The 21,351-nt window shown below is 35.9% G+C and overlaps 1 protein-coding gene across 4 annotated transcripts in view; it reads left to right on the plus strand.

Annotated features, from left to right (window-relative positions):
- Positions 1-18,654, plus strand: part of LOC105056496 (alpha-1,3-mannosyl-glycoprotein 2-beta-N-acetylglucosaminyltransferase) — a 66,128-nt gene extending 47,474 nt beyond the window's left edge. For 3 of the 4 annotated variants that reach the window (XM_073245379.1, XM_073245382.1, XM_073245383.1), the window contains 10 exons: positions 14-80; positions 167-235; positions 333-402; positions 500-561; positions 697-786; positions 887-981; positions 15,472-15,534; positions 15,627-15,665; positions 15,749-15,922; positions 18,006-18,654. In XM_073245379.1, the coding sequence (XP_073101480.1) occupies positions 14-80; positions 167-235; positions 333-402; positions 500-561; positions 697-786; positions 887-981; positions 15,472-15,534; positions 15,627-15,665; positions 15,749-15,922; positions 18,006-18,122 (846 nt within the window). In that variant the 3' untranslated portion in view covers positions 18,123-18,654. The remainder of the gene's footprint in view (positions 1-13; positions 81-166; positions 236-332; positions 403-499; positions 562-696; positions 787-886; positions 982-15,471; positions 15,535-15,626; positions 15,666-15,748; positions 15,923-18,005) is intronic. The other variant, XM_073245381.1, reaches the window with a different exon arrangement.
- Positions 18,655-21,351: the final 2,697 nt, after the last annotated feature.

Below are 21,351 nucleotides of genomic sequence, written 5' to 3' on the forward strand. Positions count from 1 at the left end.
ATTTTCAATGTAGCACTTGGATTTTACACCTGTGCATACGGAAAGGCCTGGAGAATTAATTGCATACTACAAGATCGCAAGTGGGTGTCATTTCCTTCTCTCTTTTTCCCTTTATTTTTTTTCCACTTCTTTGTTTTCTACACTAAGATTTTTTCTCCCTATCTAGGACACTACAAGTGGGCCTTGGATGAATTATTTATCAAGCATAATTTCAATCGAGTAATCATATTAGAAGGTGCTTTTTCTTGGAAGGTCTTTGTAGATCTATTTCCACTCACTTTCTTATTAATTTATGGACATTGGGTGAAGCAAATGTTGCAATTGGTAGACAGATGACATGGAGATTGCCCCGGATTTTTTTAATTATTTTGAGGCCACAGCTTCTATACTCGACAGTGACAAGTATGTCCTAGATTTGCATACCTCACTACATTTTGCAGGAATCTTTGTTCTTATCAATCTTGTTGCACCATTACTTACCCAATGTGCTATACTGTAGGACAATCATGGCTGTTTCTTCTTGGAATGACAATGGACAAGTGCAATTTGTGCATGATCCTAGTACGATCAACATGCTAACTTCATATTTCTAGTTTTTCTATGTCATTCTAAAATCTATTTCAGTTCATGCTTTTCTGAGATTGAATAATCATATAATGTGTTGCATACTAAATGTTTTTTTGATGCATTATACAGAAACTCTTTATCGCTCTGATTTCTTTCCTGGGCTTGGGTGGATGCTATCAAAGTCTATATGGGATGAGTTATCACCGAAGTGGCCTAAAGCATATCCTTTTCTACTTAATGATTATTGGTTTAAATTTTGATATATTTTTGTTCATCTTTCTTCATCTAGTTTTAAGATTTTTTTCTTTGACATATCACACTTATTGGGATGACTGGATTAGGCTTAAGGAGATACACGGAGAGCGTCAATTTATTCGTCCAGAAGTTTGTAGAACTTACAATTTCGGTGAGCATGTGTGTATCCACTCGTTCCACTTAATTTTAACTAATGTATTTTTGCATTCTTGATTAAATGTCAACTTATAGGTATATCTTCATATGTAAAGTTGCTTAAGTTCTAAAATCCAATTAGATGATATAATGTTTCCTTGATCCATCCCGGGGTAATGCTTTTAGGCAATAATAGTCTTATCTGAGTAGGTTTCCTATATCTGATACTAAGTGACTTGTGTAACTCATAGAAAACCGACCTGATTAACGAAACGGTCATGCCATTGTTCCACCTGAAAGGTAGCTGTAAAGGATGATCTGAAAAATAACAATAATCGGCTGGTAAAAATTGGAATGTTAAATTTGTGGGCAAACTCATTTCCTACGATTTGACAGTAATCGGCTGGTCTTTCCATGATCAAGCAATCAATATCTGCTCTTCATTTTCCATGCGGATAAAAAGGTTTCTCATGCCAAATCAGTGACCATCAAACAGTGCAACTTATTCTTTTCCCTAGTTGTAACAGAAATTCAGATTATGTTATTAATTTGTAAACCCATCCTTTTGTGTTTAATTTGATATATTAATCTGCAGTTTCATCATACATTACATATATGGATGGGAATCTTGACTTACGTCCAACATATTCCATTCCATAAACACTTGCAATACTGCTTGTGCCTGACAGTAGTTGAAAAGTGAATCAATTTCCAATGGGAATACGATCAACCAAAGCTTATGGTTGTTAAACTGCATATTTCTTAAGATGTTGCTAGCTCTGTTCCACCTTGTCAGTGTAACCATAACATTTTGAATCAGTGACACTAGTAGCAAAAAGTCCAATAAATTTTTGAAAGATATCCTTTTAAGCAATGCTAAAACATTTCTTTGCCATGTTCACGCACACTATCTCAGAATCTAGCTCTATAATTAGCTCTATTACCAGACATCTAAATTATTAAATGATTGGGATTCAGCTGGATAAGAGCAAGGTTATGAAATCCAGTACCGGTGGCCATACCGGTCATCGGCCGGTTCGGTACCGTACCGACATATGGTACAGTAGGCATGCCGGCCAAACCAACACGCCAAATTTTTTTTTTGAGCTTTTTTTATTTTTTTTGGAGGGGTGTCCAATCAAATTTTTATGGATTATTAAATATTTTGAAGCCCAAATTGTTATTTAGTGATATTAATTAATGTTCGTATCTCTCCGATACACCTTTAATCACATGCAACATGAATCTAAGTGTGATATTATGTTATTTAGCATTCTAAATAATCATATATGGACTAGATATCATTGGATTTTAAAATGCTTAAATTAATTAAAAAATTTAAAAATACTCTACATACCGATCATCAGAATCTGATCGACCGTCGATGTCCATAAATAGTAGGATCATTTACATAGTCAGGAGGAGCATTAGTCCATTCCTCTAGCCAAATAGCATTATAATCCTTTGTGCACATTTAATTATTTATTATTATTTTTTAAAATAAAATATATTAAAAATTTAAAAAAATTATGAAAAAAATAATTTGATCTTTGATGCATGTAGAATCCTACCATGGATGCTACATATAATTTTTTTAGATAATGGACATGTATGAAATGCTATTTTTTTTCAAATTTAGGCCTAGGCCATTATGCGCAAGATGCATCAAAACTTTGATAAATGGGTATCAAATTTCTGTTGAAAGTTACAAGTCCCTAAACAATAATCCGATTTTACAGTTATTTTTTAAAATTTATTTTTTAAAATTTTTTATTCTAGAAATATATTTTTTAATTTAAAAAATTATATACTTAACAAAATAGATCATCCATTGATCTATAGCATATATTAAAATCATGCCAAAAAAAAAATTTGACATGGTTTCTCCTTATTTTTTCATTTTTCATGAATTCTCATAAAAAAAGAAGAGGGGAAGAGAGGAAAGAGAGCTAGAAAGGAGAAACATACCTTTAATTCACATTTTTTCAGAGTTTTTCTGTGGCTCTTAGTGCTAGGAAGTGAGAAAGAGAGACATTGAAAATCATAGAGAAGAAGTCTCGAAAGACTTCTTTGTCTCTCGGACATAAAAATAGTCCAACATAAGCCGAACCAGGTGGTTCGAGCTGGTTCAGCTCGAAACAGCTGCATACCACCTGGTTCAAGCTCAAACCATCCGATTCAGGCCCGGACTGGGTAGTTTGTAATTATTTTTTTAATTTTCGGTGGTAAAAAATCAAGCCTGAACCGAACCGGTTCGGCATCGGTACGACGCAAATCAGGCGGTTCGGATCGGTTTTCAAAATCATGGATAAGAGTCTAGGCACACATTTTACATCCCTCACATCCAGTATTCTATCAAGATACATGCCATAAGCAGATAGAAGACATGGATGAAAATTTCAGAAAAAATGAAACCCTCCACCACTGCATCTAGGCACCTATCAAGGTCATTTTCATTAGTCATCTATTTGTAGGTCAATTCTTTCTGGGTGTTGGAGGAAATTATATATACATTAGTTAAGGTCTTAAGACACAGCATTATGTTTGTTTTTTATGCTACTATTCAGTGTTCTAAAAGGCGGTTGTAGTATGTGGGCTGCATATGCAGGTGCATATGTGTTTAGTATTTTGACTATAAAAAGATAAATAAAATACATCAACCACAAAAAAAATATTAGTAGTTTTTTGAATGAATAATATAATACTAATAAGACTGACAACTAACAAAAGTACTTATTTAGTGTTATTTAGTACTAATAGCAATAGATATAGCATCATTGAAATACATATCCAATCTAACCATCGGTTTGAGCAATGCTCCATCTGCACATGCATATACAGGTATCGGCTGCATATTTGGCCTCATAATGCTAATGGGCCATATATGCAGCTGCACAATAGTAATTGAGCCACCTCATATATGGCCACATGATATTAAGTGGAATACCTTTCTAGCCCATATGTGGTGTGATCATATGTAGAAACCACATGGGGGCAATGTGGTGTAGCCAAGAGACTTTATCTGTATCTATAGCCTCATGTACTGCATTTTAAAACACAACTAACGCCGGAACATGGGAGTCATGGATATGAAACTGAGCTAGCCATTAGTGGATTACTAGTATGTAACCCACGCTGTGCGGTGGTAGGGTTTAGCTGAAATCAAGTAAAAAAATCAACATGTTTTATCAATATATAGATTTTTTGTACAATGTAATATATAGTGTTTTCATTAAATAGTAAACTTACATCCATGCTGTTGAAAGTAATTGGCTGCCTTGATTCAACTATCAGACCAAGGGGTTTTATATAATAAACACATAAAAGACTTATTTCTAAGTTACCCTTGTTACAATACTAGTACAAAGCAACTAACCAAGGATAAGATAGGTAAAGTAAATAAAGCAACATAAAATAACTAAGTTTTAACACTCCCCCTGAAGCTGGAGTATATAGATCTTGTAGACCTAGCTTGAAGCAACAACTCTGAAAGGGTTGTTTGAATCGTGCCTTAGTGAATATATCTGCAGTTTGATCAACTGAGCGAACAAATGGTGTAGTCACCAACTTCTTGAGAACATCATGAACAACATGGCAGTCCACTTTGACATGTTTAGTCTGTTCATGAAAAATTGGATTTACGGCAATGTAGATGGCTAATTGATTGTCATAGAAGATTTCCATAGGTGTAGAATGAGAGAAACCAAGTTCAAGCAAGAGATTTTTTTAACCATATGAGTTCTCCAATTGTATGAGCCATTAGCACGGTATTCGGCTTCTGAGCTGGAATGAGCAATAGTACTTTGCTTTTTGCTTTTCTAAGTAACTAGATTGCCACCTAAGAAGGTGCAATAACCTGTAGTGGAACGTCTATCTTCACACGAGCTAGTCCAATCAGCATCAGTAAAGGCAGTGAGTTGATATTGATCATTTTTTTTATAAGCCCTTTCCCAGGGCAACTCTTTAGATATCTTAACACCCGACATACAGCTTCCCTATGACAAACTTGGATGCATCCATAAACTGGCTCAGGACACTAATAGTGAATGAGATATCAGGCCGAGTCACGGTAAGATAGATCAATTTGCCAATCAGTCGTCTATAGCGTGTGCAGTCTCCAAACAAGTCACCCTCTTCAGTTGTCAGTTTAAGACTAGATTTAGTTTGTTCTTGGTGCAGACAACTTCAATACCAAGAAAGTAGTGCAGTGATTCAAGGTCTTTTATCTGAAATGCATCCTTAAGCTACCATTCAGTTTGAGTAATCATCTGCAAGTTATTCTCTGTCACAATAATATCATCAATATAAACCACAAGTATAACTACACTATTATTTTGATGACATACAAATACAGAATTATCAAAATAGCATTGGATAAAATCATATTGACCAATGGTCCTGCGGAATTTATCAAACCAGTTCCTTGGTGACTGTTAGGACCATAGATAGCTCGTTGCAGTCTACAGACTTTCCTGTCCTTCCTCTGAACCACATAACTTGGAGGTTGGTCCATATACACTTCTTCTAGTTCATCGTAGCGAAAGGCATTTTTAACATCTAGTTGATGAAGGGGCCAATCCAGATTTATAGCAAGAGAGAGAATTACTCTCATAGAGTTCAGCCGAGCCACAAGTGAGAAGGTTTCAAAGTAATCCATCCTATATATCTGTGTGAACTCTTTGGCTACAAGTCTTGCCTTGAGTCTCTCAACTGATCCATCAGGTAGGTACTTGACTTTATACACCTAGCGACATTTCCCAGTTTTCTTTCATGGAAGCAAAGTAACAAGGGTCCAGGTATTTCTGGACAGCAAAGCCTTCATCTCATTGTCCATCGTAGCCTTCCATCCTGGTATAGCAATGGCCTTTGCAAAGGTCTTGGGTACAGAAATAGAGGATAGAGATGATATAAAGGAACTAATACTGTTGGGCAGATGTAATATAGAAGTGAAATGGGATATAGGATAAGAGGAGGTGCCTCGTTTACCAATCAGATTGAGCTGGATCTGTGGGACTGGTAGAGGGATTGGTGGAGGTAGGAGTAGGTAACTCAGGTCCAGAAGATCCACCACAATCAATTTTCTTATGCTTGGAATAAACCTGCAAAGGTTTTTTAATTTGACATGATGCATTTGCAGACTTCAAAGATGGCTCATCATCGTTTGTAGAGACAACAGGTAAAGGAGTAGGACCTGAAATGACAGACTGGCTTAATGATTCTTCCTTAAACGAATAAAAAGGTGTGGTTTCAAAAAAAGTGACATATGAACTTACAAAGGTTCTTCTATTAATTGGATCATAGCATTTATATTCCTTTTGAGTTCGAGAATATCCAATAAAGATGCACTTAACAGCTCAAGGGGATAATTTGTTTGGAAGATGATGAATATGCACAAAGCAACAATAGCCAAAAATTTTAGGTGGAATAAAAAACATATTCTCACTGGGAAACACAAGCTTGAATGGAGATTTACCATTCAAAACTCGAGGAGCATGATTGATTAAAAAATATGCAGTAAGGAAAGCATTACTTCAGAACATTTTTGGAACAGACATGAAGTAAGAGTATTTGTGCAACTTTTAAAAGATGACGGTTTTTATGTTTAGCTATCCCATTTTATTGTGGTGTATAAGAGCACAAGGTTTGATGGATAATCCCATGACTAATATAGGAGTCAGCCAATTGTGTTTGAACATACTCTAATGCATTGTCAGTTTGAAGGATCTTGATAGGCACACTAAATTGAGTTTTCATTTCATTGTAAAAGGACGTGAATACATCGAGTACCTCAAATCGACTTTTCAGAAGGTAAAGCCACGTCATCCGAGAGTAATCATTGATGAAGGATACAAAATAATGAAAATCATTTATAGAGGTAATCTGTAATGGACCCCAGACATCAGAATGGACAATATCAAATAATGCAGAACTCCTAGACTGGACTCTACTAGGATAAGACTGACATATGTGTTTGCTTAGTTGACAGGCTTTACACTCAACTATGGACTCATTAGACAGAGAGAGGATCATCTGACGAAGAATACGGAGTGAAGGGTGTCTAGGCGAGCATGCCATTGAAGAGCAAAAATATCATGAACAAAACTAGATGCGGCAGCGGTAGATTGAGGCGGAGAGCTCCTGAAGTCATCAAAGTAGTAGAGTGCTTCTCACCGCCGCCACCAATCATCCTCTTCATTCTGAGATCCTGGAAGACACAAGAATCAGGGAAAAACATCACTCTGCGTCCTAGAGATTTAGTTAGTTGGCTTACAGAGAATAAGCTAATAGGAAATTTAGGAACAAAAAGAACAGAAGGTAAGGATAAAGATGATGGCAAGAGATGTCACCACATCCAGTTACAACAGAGGTAGATCCATCGGCAAGATACACAGATTGATGAGTAAGACTAGGTTGAAAAGAAGAAAATAGGTTTTTTCTACTTGTCATATGTGAAGAGGCTCCAGTGACAATGATCCAATTTGATGAAGATGGTGTGGCATATAGGCTAGCTGTATCTGAGTGGGCAATTGTCGCTGAAGAATTCTGAGAGATGGACATTTGAGTTTGAAGTCCTTGAACAATCTTGTGTACTTCCTCTTTGGTGACATAGGTGGGAGATGGCTTTGTAGAGTTATTAACTGTAGCTGTGTAGCTACCAGAAGAGCCAGTGAAGTTCCCCTCAGCAACAGGATTTGCCTAAGAGGGTTTTCCATGTAATTTTCAATAGCTGTCAACCGTATGATTATTTTGATGATAATGAGAGCAGACACGGGTTGTTCCATTAGACCCGCCTCGGCCTCTGCCTCTGCCTCTGCTTCTTCCATCTCTGCCATATAAGGAAGTTGATCTAGCAAGTGCAAAATTTTCTCGTGAAGGGTAGAATAGAGGATAATTTTCTTTGATCCTTAGCTACTCGCTGTAATCTAGCAAAGGCTTCATTTATAGAGGGAATAAAAGATTCGGTCACGATCTGATCTCTGATAGAGTGTAATTCTGAATTTAGTCCATGCAAGAAAATGGATATACAATTCAGATTGCAGTCGTTTTAACTCTTCCAAGTTGCTGGTCAGAGGTTGATAAAGATTTAATTCATCAGTAATGCTTTTGACGCTGTTGAAATAATCAGTTAAGGGTCTCTCTCTGCAAGTTGCTGAATGCTTTTTTATATCGATCAAAATTTTTGTTTTGATTCTTTTTTTGAGCAAAAGTTATTTTCAGATCTTGCCACAAAGATTTAGCAGTGTCATGGAACATAAAGGAGGCAGCAATATTCCGTTCCATGCTATTCCAAAGCTAAATAATTATCTGATCATTCTCTTTCCTCCATTTTTTTTAAGTTGGATGAGTAATGTCTAAAGGATCATCATAGATATAGTTGAGTCTGTTTTTATCACTTAGAAATTTCTCCACAGCCTTAGATCATAGTAAAAAATTCGACATTCTAGCAAGCTTGATGGTTGTAATTTGAGATATCTCATGTTGTTGGGTAGATAGCGGAACAATAGGTGAAGTAGGTTTGTCGTCAGCCATGGTATTCACGACAGAGATCAATAAACCAACAGCAAATACACTAGAAGTCAAAGAGCTCCACTTAGATTCAAAAAGAAAATAGCTTGAGATGCTTGATCAAAAGCAAGCGAGTGGAGAGTTGTTGATGATTAAAGAAGTTATCTTATCTAGGAAAAAGGATGCAGCATCTAGGGTTTGTGATATTGGTTTGATAAAGACAGCAGTAAGGAAGATGGGAGAACTCTAACTCCAGATTATAACACCTTGTGTGCTTGAAGAGGACAGCAGTAAGGAAGATAGGAGAGAAAAGATTAGGTGCAGCAATAGGGAATTGATCTCTTGTTCGTGTTCTTGTTCTCTTGTTTAGGTAACAGCAGCAATGGCAACAGCGGCTGCAGCAGATAGCAGCGGCAGCAGCAGCAGCAGGTGGGCAGCGGCAATAGCTTGGGAGAGGAGCGTTGAGGAGAAGTTAGGGTTTGAAAGAGAGGGAGAGAAGGGGGGTGGCGGTAGCTAGGCTAGGGAGAGAGGGAGGTATCTAGGGTTTGATGAACTCGCTCTGATGTCATGTTGAAAGTAATTGACCGTCTTGATTCAGCTATCAGACCAAGGGCTTTATATAATAAGCATACAAAAGACAACTTCTTAAGTTATCCTTGTTACAATACTAGCACAAAGCAACTAATCAAGGGTAAGATAGGTAAAGTAAATAAAGCAACATAAAACAATTAAAATAACCATGTCTCAACACATTCTAATCTTCATTTTCCATAAGCTCATCATTTAAATTGGAAATATGAATGCCAAAAAATTTTATTAGAGTCTTACTGAATTAAGAAGGTTTTATAATAAAATATGAATCAAAATGATTGAAGAAACAAGTCATAATATTTCAAATTAAATTACTTCTGGCAGAATAAAAAAGAAAAGAGGGAGAGACTAATAATTAACTTATGTTATTGGGTTGTGCTCAGCGAGTTTTTAGGAGGTTTTTCTTGAAAAAATTCAATATGGATCTATTTTCAAGGAGTTAAAATATCAGATTCTTGTTGAATCTGAGATTAAGAAGGTTTGGAGCTAGAACTTTTTGATAAATTATCAAGTCAAGATTCACTTTCTGAAAATATGTTGGTGGCTTTGAAATTATACGTGTTATCATTAAAACTTTATGAACCAAACATAATCTAAAACATGTAAGCGTGGTTGAGGATGTTTTTGATAATACTTGGTAGATTAAATATGTCATATTTTTTATCTATTGCAAGATTAAGTGTTGGGACATCAAATAGTTGCGGGGTTAATTTTTTAAAAATTATAAAGATTGCTATCTAGTTTCATCTTCAATAGTTTTGTTTAATTTATACCTTGAGACAGTGGATACATTAGAGTTATTTTTCAATAAAAATTATGTATTTATTTTTAATAAATAAAATATAGTGCTAAAAAATGTATTGCAACTTTATCATGGTACAGGGGGCCGATCATTTTTACAGCATTGATTGTACAAAAAAATATCACCATAAATCGTAGTTCGGCAATTATAACATGCTTTATATCGCCAACCATAGGAGGTATTAATTAATTTTAAACTTGACTTGCATGTGAATTTCATCTTTTAAAAAGTAATTAAATATTTTAGAATTTTTGGTGTATTGAATTATTGGACATAATGAAATATTATCTGCACCTTAAATATTATTAATCCAATCCTAAACTAACCTTTAGTTGAATCAACAATATATCCAAACCCCATTCGAAAAAATGAATGAACTCCATATTTTAGTCCAACCTTAGCCATTGATTTTTTGAGCCTAATTTGTAGGATAACACTAAACTGATCTGGCTTAACATGTTTCGAGCAGACCTAAGCCTGTGAATAAATAATTTATTATTAATGATTAAATCTTAAAATTAATTAGCAAATATAGTCCATAAATTTTAATTTATTTTTATAATTATCAATTTTTTAAATCAATACATATATACATATTGTAAGTTCGTAGAATTGAAACTATCAACTTTATTTATGTTGACCTTTGAAATTTTTCAAATCACATATAATAAATTTAAATATTTCTATATGTTTTAATGTAGGATTTTAAAGCTAATCTTAAAAAATCCAAAAATTTCTTTTTTTGATGAATTAGTGTCATCTAATTAATTAGCCAATTTTATTTTTTTTAATCTTCCAATGTTTTTCACTTGCATACAATAAATCCATATATTTTACACGTTTGGACAAACTCTTAAAATCCATTTAAAAAATCCAAATAAAATCATGTTAAAATACAACGCATGGGCCCGAAAATGCGATGGGTCAATCCCATATCTAATGCTATAATGGGCTTAGGGATGGGAGTCAGACAGATTTTTTTTGGGTATCCGACCCATATCGAGCCATAATAGTACCTGTTTAGCAATACCTAATAAAGTTTGAGACAGAATTTTAGCTCAATTTCACTTACATCTCCTATACTTTAAAAAGTGCCAAACTGATCTTTTGAGTTATTGATATGTTCCAATATGGTCTAATTGTTCAATTTACCAACAAACGATATTAGCTTTTTTTGTCAATGGATGGAAATGCCCCTTGCTCATGGGTGGATTTGATGGACAAGAGGATGAGAAGAAGTGGATGAGAAAGAAGGAAAGAGGGAGAAGGGCCGCCGGCGAGGAATGGGTTGGAGGAGCAGGAGGACAAGGAGAAGGTCGGGCGAAAGGGGAGGGGGAAGGATGGGTCATCAGTGAGAAGGGGTAGAGGTGGAAGGGGCCGTCATAGAGGGAGATAGCTTATGGGCAGCTTAGACAAGGAGGAAGATAAGGAAGAGGAGGGATGGGTGGGATTGGAAGAAGATGAGAAGTGGATGTGGAGGAAGGGGAGGGGAGAGGGACTGCCGGCAAGGAATGGGTTGGAGGTGGCTAAGGAGGAGAAGAAGATGGCGAGGAAGAAGAGGGGGAAGGCAAGAAGGGACAGAGGTGGAGGGGGTTGCCGTCAGTGGGGATGGTTTATGGTGGCTTGGAGGAGGATAAGGAGGAAGGGGAGGAGATGGAGGATGGATGGAGGTGGAGGGAGCCACCATAAAAGAGAAATAAACGAGAAGGAGAGGAGAAAGGAGAGGAAGGAGGGAGAAAGAGGAACGCTGGTGATAGAGGGGATCAATTGGAGAGGAGGGAGGAGATGGAGGTAAGAGTATTTTTGCCATTTTATAAAATTTTGTTAATGGAGATAGATGGCTGAACTACATTGGAATATATCGATGACTAGGTTATTAGAAGGCCATCTAGAGTATAAGGGGTGTAAGTGAAATTGAGCTAAAGTTGAAGGGGTATTCTTATAATTTTCTCTTAAAATTAAAACCTAATCGGATTTAGGATAGGTTTGAGATTTACCCCTCGGGTATCTGCTACTCGAACCAATTATATACATACATATATACATATACATATGCATATGCATATGCATATACATACATACATATATATATATATATATTAATTTTTATAAAAATATATATACAATTGGAGGATGAAAGGATTTGAACTCTAAATTTTTAGATGGCCTGACCACCTCAACCAATAATACATAGTTGATATCTAATTTTAAATTAATTGATAATACATTTAGACCCTTTAAACTCTTGTATATAACTACCACCATCTAAACTTCCCTATTCGGCTGCTTGAAGCCTCCCACCTGATTGAGACTCTTGAGAACGAAAAAACTAGAGGAAAGACCTAGGGAAAACACAGGAGAAATCAACAAAAATAAAGGAAAGATGGAAAAATTAAAAGGAAATACATTTTCCCTCATAGATTGATCATTTTTTTTCCTTTCACTTCTTTTTCTTTTCATTTTGGAGATCTGTTGGAAGGAGAGCACCTAAGCAAGATCGAAGTGGTTTCTTAGGTCCCAATTGGGGTTTTTTTTCTCAAGCATATGGGATTTTGTGCCAGTTGTGGCGGTGTGTGTTGGTCCCTTGAGGTTTTGAGAGCTTAATCTTGGTAGAAGGATGATATTTTGTTCTTTCTTTAAAACTATGCAGGAGGGAGTTTAGAACCCTCTAAATAGGTGCCACGTGTTGCCAAGATCAGGCTCTGAACTCCCCTTTAATGTATTACATAGATTTGCCCCATACTTGAAGCTGATACACACCTGTCTTCTTTGGGGTTTCAGTGAACCTAAAAAAATAGCATATTTTGTGATCCATGAAATTCAATCTTAGTCATCTCCACTTTATTTTTTTGATAAATGTTTTTAATGCATAGCTGAAGGATTTGAGAAGATTGTAACTGATATACTTAGTTTGCCATCAGTGCAAGAATGGAAAGATTTTGCTTAATGAAGATGTTTTGGTTGCAAGTTGAAGATTATTCGAAGGTTTTAAGAATATTGGGATGTAATCTAAGAATATTATTTCAGAATTATATATTATGTTTCTATATATTTTATACCTTAATATTTAGTATTTTGTTAGTGGTTGGATTGGATTTAACCTGTTCTGATTTAGGATAGACCTGAAAGTAATCTAGTCTAATCAAATCAAAGTTATTTGGATTAGGCTTGGATTGAAAAATATGACTTACTTTGAACATGGCTTGTATATCGAGTCCTAAATACTACCCAGTCTGAATTCAAAAAGACCAGAATCAGCATGAAGCAATGCCCCATGTTTTGCACAATCTTCCTTGAATTTGAGAGATTAATTTTCTTTACTAATAACTTTTCTGCAGTTAGTCACCAATTTGTGTTGTTAGTTACACTTTATATGTGTTTTTTATTCAAATCTTCTATGAAATGGGTTCTTGATGATGTCTACATGTTGTTTAATTATTATTTACCTGTGTAATGTGTTAAGGATATAGGGAAACCAATTTATATGTTTCCTTAATATTTTGTGTTTGGATTTTTCTTGAGCTGGTTTGATGCAAAAACCTGACAACTTGAATTAGTAAAACCCAACCAAATTGTCACTGATGAAAATGTATTAGACTTGTATTCTTATTTTTGACCTAATGCAAATATGGATTGGATTTGGAAGCCAAACCTGATTCAACCTAACCTGCTTGTAGCCTAATTAATTAATATTTGGTTACTTGACTTCTACTTTCCTTTTTATCCTATTTCGGTTTATAGAACATTTACTTTTACATAGTTCTGTTCGATAGATTATGGAGAAATTGAAACAAAGGAAGAAAGTGGGGTTGGAAATGGGCCAGGTCGGGTTGAGCTTCTCGATTGCTTAGGCCTAGGCTAGAAAATTTTTTTACCTCTGGTCTGGGATGAGGCTCAAAAAATTTTTCCCTATTTGGCTTGAACCGACCTGGCCCTAAAATCAAGCCTAGTTTGAAGCCCAAATGAGCTCGACCTTACCAAACTAAATTGGTCCGAAAGGGTCGATCCAACCAGAATTAGCTTGACTTGCTTGAATTATCCCTCATCGCCCTCTCGTCTTCCGTCTCCCACGTAACCTTTCACTTCCACTATCCCTCCCATGGCTCCCTTCTCTGCCTTAGATGCCCAAAAATCTGCCATCCTCCACTCTCTCCCCGCCTCCATTCCACCTCCAACACTAACCCCAACCCTGCTGTTTCCATTCCACATGCAATCCTAACCATAACCCTGACAATCCTCCTCTTCCAACATCCTTGGCGGCATCCCTTCCAATCACTTTACCTTTCACTGTGGAGCTGCCCTCTTTGTCACCTTGCAGCTCTTTAGCGGCCTCCTCGCCTCCTGCGTGTGTCCTCCAAGTGGGGAGAGATATAAAGTAATATGAGAAGAAGAGAAGTGGCGAGAAGTCATTCACCACATTGTCTATGCTTCACCATCCCTCGCTTGGGAGAGCCATCTGCCCGTCAGGATTTAGAGGAGAGAAGGTATGGATTGAGGAGGGTTTAGGACATGAGGAATGGAGAGAAGAGATGGGGCATGAGGCTGTGAGCAATTTGGGGTGTGATATTCCGAGGCCTCGTTGTGTGTGGGGTGGGGAATCAAGGGTATTGGATTCGCTCAGTGGTTTAAAGGTTCAAATTGCACTCATCAATCTGGGCCTGGTTAGGTCAGGTTCCATTCTTGGCTTCGGCCCTGGAGTTGGGTTCATGTTCTGGGCTGGGCCAAGTACTAACTTGAATCAAGCTTGAAATTTAATTGAGTCCTCGTTTTCATCTCCAAGCCCAACCCGAACATTCTCAAAGTTGTGCCGAAAACCTGAACTGAAGCTGACCTAGCCCAACAGGCCTTGGGCTGATCCAGGTCCATCTGTATCTCTTGGAGAGATTTTCCTTTGTATATGAGCTTATTTTATCTACACTTCATGGAAATGGGCTGAAGCTAAAATATGTAAGTGGGACTCCCATCAATTGATCTTTAAAAGAACATACGCTCCCTTATAAACAAACTCTAAAAATCATGGTTTCGGGTTAGAAGTTCTAGATGAAATGAAAATTTCAATTTGAATTGAATATACAGATGTTGTTGGTGACTTCTTAAAATTTATAGTTGAAGATGGTATTGTAGGAGTTGCTGATCAAAATTGTCTCTTTTCATATTCTATAAAATTTTGAATTTGCTTGTTCATCCTTCATGCCTTCAAAATCATTCTAGGTATAAAACCTTTTATCTTGAAATCCACCTGTTGAAACTTTATAGGCCTTGAATTTATCTCACTACAGGGCTACTATGTTGTCATTCTGTAGTAAAATTGTCAAAATCTACAGAAGAATGTAAGTATTTTGTGAAGTTAGCTGATGAAGTTTATTAAGGTCCTGCTTAGCTAGATATAGGAAGATTTAGTAAAGAGTGAGAGGAGAAAATAGGGTGCCTTTGGGTGACATTATCTTAACTGGTGCAGTAATAAATAAAGTGCCTATGTATATACTTTTGATAGAACCACAAAAAGGATGACACTTGCTATGGTCTCAATCCATTTTTCCAGCTATTTAGCTTCACTCATCAATCTTTATTGAAAATACTGGGTGATAACTATCACTATTTTAATTTCATTTCAGGGCTCTAGTATGGGGCAGTTCTTTAAACAATATTTGGAGCCAATCAAATTGAATGATGTTCATGTAAGTAAAAGGTTCTTTAACTTTTGTATGCTGCCTTAAGAATTTAAGAGATGCTCATGTTGGACTTGTTTTCTCAACTATCACTGCAAAAGGTTGATTGGAGGACAATGGATCTAAGCTACCTGACAGAGGTAAAGTTGTATCCATATAAGAATTCACTTGGCTGGATTCTTCATTTGATCACCTACATTTAGCAGTTCTCTCATATTGGCAGGACAAATTTGTGAGACACTTTGCTAAACTAGTCGCAGATGCCAAACCTGTTCATGGTGGACCTGATGCAGTTTTAAAAGCACATAACATAGATGGTGATGTACGGATCCAATATAGAGATCAAGCTGACTTTGAACAAATTGCACGAGGATTTGGGATATTTGAAGAATGGAAGGCAATTCTTCATCCTATTTCATATTTCGTTGCTATTTTTTTTAGAAAATATGTCAAAAAAATTATTAAATTCTAAATATAACACATTTTTTCTAAGGTCAATTTGAAGGGTTGTCTCTTGTGACAATAGTTTTGCTATATTCTTAAACTTGACTAACCATCTGATTTTGCTCTTCATGTAGCTTAATTTTAGCTATCCCTAGGTGGTTTAAGGCCATTATAGGTTTGCTTAACCCAAAAATGCCCTTATGATTTTAATCCAGGTCTACAATTTTGGTACCAAATACTATAACGGTATGTTACTTATTTGGTAAGATATGGAATTATGGACTGTGCATCTGAGTATGCACCCCACACCGAGATAGTTCCTAACCTATTTTTTCATACTTGTTATCATGGTATCATCTGAAACTGGGCAGTACGGATTGGTACAGTACATTATGGTACACTTCCTGGATTCAGGTGGTATCAGGCAATTCCTCTCGGTTTGTACTGAGACGAACTAGTTCAACTCATATATTGAACTAAACCTCAGTACTGTATGGTACGGTCGGTACAATAGATCTTGGCTTTCAATAGTATATCATATAATTGTTTTATTATTATATAATATTACAGTAATATTTTGATGTCATATCATGTTATATTATCATATAAGACACTATTGTAGTTAGATTGGGAAAAACACCTTTGTAGGCTGAAGGAATATTGAATAACCTTTTGTCTGCTAATTGAAAGCAAGGTGTCCCAACCAATTGACAGAAGGCAACTTGTATTTACTTTCTGTAAGAGAGGTAATGGAAATTTACTATAATACTGTCATATAATATAGTACAATATTATATTACATATAGTGTAATAAAAAGCAATTTAACATTATTGTCTATTATTACATGGTCCAAGAGTGCAAACTTGTCCATTCTAAGAAAGCTAACTTATACATACATACACCCCATTTTGAATAAAGATTGATTTTTCAAGGATAAGGAGTTAAACCAGGTAAATCGGCCTGAAGGCCCCATTTGGAATATAGATTGATTTTTCAGGGATAAGGAGTTAAACCAGGTGGGTATGGCTGACACCAGGTTTTGTGGGGAAAAGACCTAATTTGTTTTTGGCCCCATTTGGAATACATACATGCATGCATGCATTTCTAGGGATATCAACATTTCTCTGATAACAAATTAGGTCTTTTCCCCACCAAACCTGGTGTCAGCCATACCCACGTGTATTAACTCATCCCTGAAAAATCAATCTATATTCCAAATGGGGCCTTCAGGCCAATTTGGAAAGGGGATAAACCAGTTTTATCCCTGTTAAACATTGTGATAACTGATAAGTGCCAAATGGCCACTTTATCCATAATAGGTTATTACACGGGTAGTTCTGTCAAGATATTAGTAGTAGGTATAATTTCATAATTATGGAGAGCTCAAAGGAAATTGGGTTTAACTGGAATAAAGTTTTAAGTATTGAAAGGCCCAATCTGCCCTTAATCTATTAATATTCTTTAAGTATACAATAAGATTAGACAAATGTTAACATATTAATAAAACATCGTATATTAGTATTTATATAATGTTATAACAAGATTAATTTAAGGATAATCTACTAAAATTGTCATATTAATATATTTTATTGATATTAGTGTATCAATGATACATTAGTTCTCTTCCTTGTATGCTTCGCATATTTATTTTATATTCCAATGAAATAATGAAAGGGCGAATTGGTCCAATTCAGAAAAGAATAACCCTTTCTCTGTTCTTATCCTCATACAATATCCAAACAACACTTTCTTATCCTCTGACAATATCGAAATAATAAACAATAAAACCACAACCATTACTTACCATTTCTCTGAAACAGAAATAAGTCCCTTTCAGATAAACCTACCCAAAATTAAACCTACGTCTTATAAAGCTTATTTTTATCCCAAAATATCCCCTTTCCAATCTGTGCCTTGAAAGATACAAGACTACCTGTTGCTACTAGTACCATTTGTGGGAAGTGATCAAATTACTTGAGGGTGTCAACATTACTTTCTATTTTGTTGGTATGTTAAATTAAAATTCTTTTGACAGGATGGCATTCCCAGGACAGCATATAAAGGAGTTGTAGTGTTCCGGCATCAAACTTCAAGGCGTATATATCTTGTGGGCCCAGATTCTCTTAAGCTACTTGGGCTTGAGGATGCTTGAAAATAATGACACGTCATTGGTTTGTTTGAGCTGTTCCTGATAGTTTTTTCTTACATCAAAAAATTCTGATTAAGTGTTCTCTTTGTAGAACTCAAGATCTTAAGATATTGACCATAGCAAATATCAACCGGGTCCATTTTCATAATTGAGTACAAGGTGGAAGCATGTCAAAAGAAGCTCAAGTTCATTTAGAGGAACAAAATACCAAGAAAGAAAGATAGTTGGTATAATCGAAGGACTGATATAGAGATGCTCAGACAACACAAATGTAATTGAATGGCCAGCCAGACCAACGAGATTCTTATCAAACATGTACATTTTCTTTGTTTGTATCTGTCAATCTCTTTGCCATGTAATCTTAACATTTCCATGTCACAGCATGACCCACAACTAGGTAATCTTGCTGGGTGTAGGCTTACTGATGAATGTTGGAAGAAAATGTAACAGTGGCATGTGGGAAGCAAATTTATATGCATGGCATCAATTTCATGATCAGGGTAAAACTCTAAATGAAGGTGCTGTAATTTCTCTATTGCTTGGTATTATGCATGACTTTTTTCTTTATGACAAAAATAAACTTGGTCATCTTGGAAAAGTTGGAAAGTTTTATTGTTCTTTTAAGGTTATTTTATATTTAGTTTGTTGTGTTTTGAATGCCTGCATCAGAATATCCAATGGTTGTATGTACAGATAAAGTTTGACAGAAACTAAACTGCAGTTCTTATCAGGTCATAATGTAAATTTCAATTTCTGTATTCCTAATAATACATTTTTCATAAACTCAATGGCCGATGCTCTAGGGTATGGTTCATGGAAGATTTTGTGGCTTTCAATTGTCCACTTTTCAAGCCACAACTAAGCTATTAAGATGTGTGGCTAGACTTGAAAGTAGGTTTGCCATCTCAATACCGAGCCCCTACTAGTGCCAATCTATTATTGCATATGAGGCCTATTCAGCATACCTAGTGTCGCTATGCATCCCATACTGTGTATCGGATATCATGCATTGATATGAAAATGGTACGGTGCGATGCATTCCATACTGTGTGGTTTGGTACGGCATAGTAAATCTTGCTTGAAACCATCTCAGATGTGTTTGTTGAAGTCTTGCTGATTAGTGATCTCTCAAGAAAGACGCATTAAATCATGGATCAAAAATTTTTGCAATGTCAGCATCAGACTTGGCCAACCCCGATCAGCTATGTATGCTAGACACAATAAGACTGATTGTTGGCTTCGGTTGACACAAATCAATGACCTGACAGTATGGACTTTTCTGTGAGTCGGTTTGCAGAGGTTTGGTTCAGGTGGCTCTGGTTTTTGTCTTCTGCCTTGCAGCACTTGATGATGGCTGTAAACATCTTTATTGAATTTGTCAGAGCTAAGAATTACCAGGGTCTTGAGTAAGTCAGAAGGTAGATGAGGAGATTGGGAGCTGGGTTTATAGTTTGAAAATTCAGAAAACCTCCAGCTTTGGATGGTTCAGTCTACTCTTTTCGCAATGCCAGATGGTCTCTCTGATATTTTCTGATACTGGCTGCCTTCTTCACAGTGAAGCTGGTTCAATAGAAAATGACAATGAATAGTTTGTTACTGTAGCAGCTTCAGACAGACTTGAAGTCGGAAAGTGCAGTTGGACGCCACTGTCAATCATAGATGCAGGATGCTTAAATTGTTGGTACTGGTGGAGAAAGAAGTATAAAGAAAATAATTATGTTATTTCATCCATAACATCATTCTCCTTTGGCACAAACAATCCCAAGAGTGGGAGGACTGATGTTTGGTAAGTTAGGATGTTACCATGTAATGGATCGAAATTTTAAGAAGAGAAGATATGAAGGTGTATGAAAAAATTTCAAAACGTACTGAATAAGAATGTTTTGAACAAAATCTGGATGGTTATGGTTGAGGTAGTATTCTGCATTTTCAGGAATTACTTGTTGAAGATATTCCTTGACCTCTCTGGTTATTGATCGTTTTCTTCTAAGATAACAATGGCAGCATAGTCAAATAAAATACCTAGGTATAGTAGCTGTAAAACAACAGCATCGCAAGCCAAATCCTGGACCTCCTCAAGTTGCATTTTTCAAAGATTTATTGATTATTTGCCACATATTATTCATAAATGTATTTGATATTAAATGAAAAATAGGCGAGGTGATTGATACAGAAATTATTTAATAGTTTTGCATATGAATATCATGTAGAATTTGAATAGCATGCAGAAATTATAAAATGATATGTAAAAAAGAAGAATGGTTGGCCTGGTATGAAGGCACATATTCGCCACTTAAAGCCGCCTACGCCTCCCTATGGGTGGGTATTTGGTGACTCCAAGGTACAGTAACCTTCAAGCTTATAAGTCAACCCTTTTTTTTTTTTTTTTTTAATTTTTTGTTAAGATTATAGCCATCTTCTTTCTCTGCGCCTCCCATGAGGAAAAAACCAATCTGGTTTCTCTTTAGGTTGCTTAGTAAAAGGAAGAAATGAAAAGAAGAAAGTACAGAAATATTAAGATAGGAAAATAAATAGGAGCGGTATAATGGGGAGTATCTTTCTGTACTGGTAACCCAACTACAATAGGACTCTTGAGACTTTCATGTTGTAATGCTACGACCATCCTCCAACTGATCCCACCTCTCTCAAGGTGCCAAAAAAAATTCAGTAGCCCTCCAACGTTGATTTAAAAAAAAAAAATTATAGACAACCAACTAGTTAGCGATGGTAATAGAGTAAAAGAGGAAGTTTTGAAGCTTTTAGAAATTTGAGAAAATTATAATACTAGAAAAAAAAAATGGAATAGATAAATAGGTCGAGTTCTAAAAACCCCCACAAGGTTCTAAAGTTTTTTAAATAGAGAAAATAACTTCCTAGGTAACTTATACTGGATAACAAGTGTGTCTTCTTGACTTGAGCCAACACTTGGCTTTGATAGCTTCCATCTGAGGAATTGCAAGTGAACTGTAGCAAATTAAGTATTAAACTAGATCCTTCAGCCAAACTTCTACTAGCCACTGATATCAAAAAAAAAAAAAAAACACTTCTACCAGCCACACATGCCGTGCAAACATTTGATTAGGTTCAAGCAAGTAATGCTACTCATGCTAGATGTGTGATCAAGTCCAAGTAGATAATGCTATTTATAGTCATGTGCTAATATCTTGATTTTTTATGAGAGTTTCTAAAAAACAACCCAATTTCTATAGTTGTGGCGTCCTGACAATTCTCA

Source organism: Elaeis guineensis, chromosome 11 (genome assembly GCF_000442705.2).
Source record: "Elaeis guineensis isolate ETL-2024a chromosome 11, EG11, whole genome shotgun sequence".
In the NCBI taxonomy this organism is placed as follows: Eukaryota; Viridiplantae; Streptophyta; class Magnoliopsida; order Arecales; family Arecaceae; genus Elaeis; species Elaeis guineensis.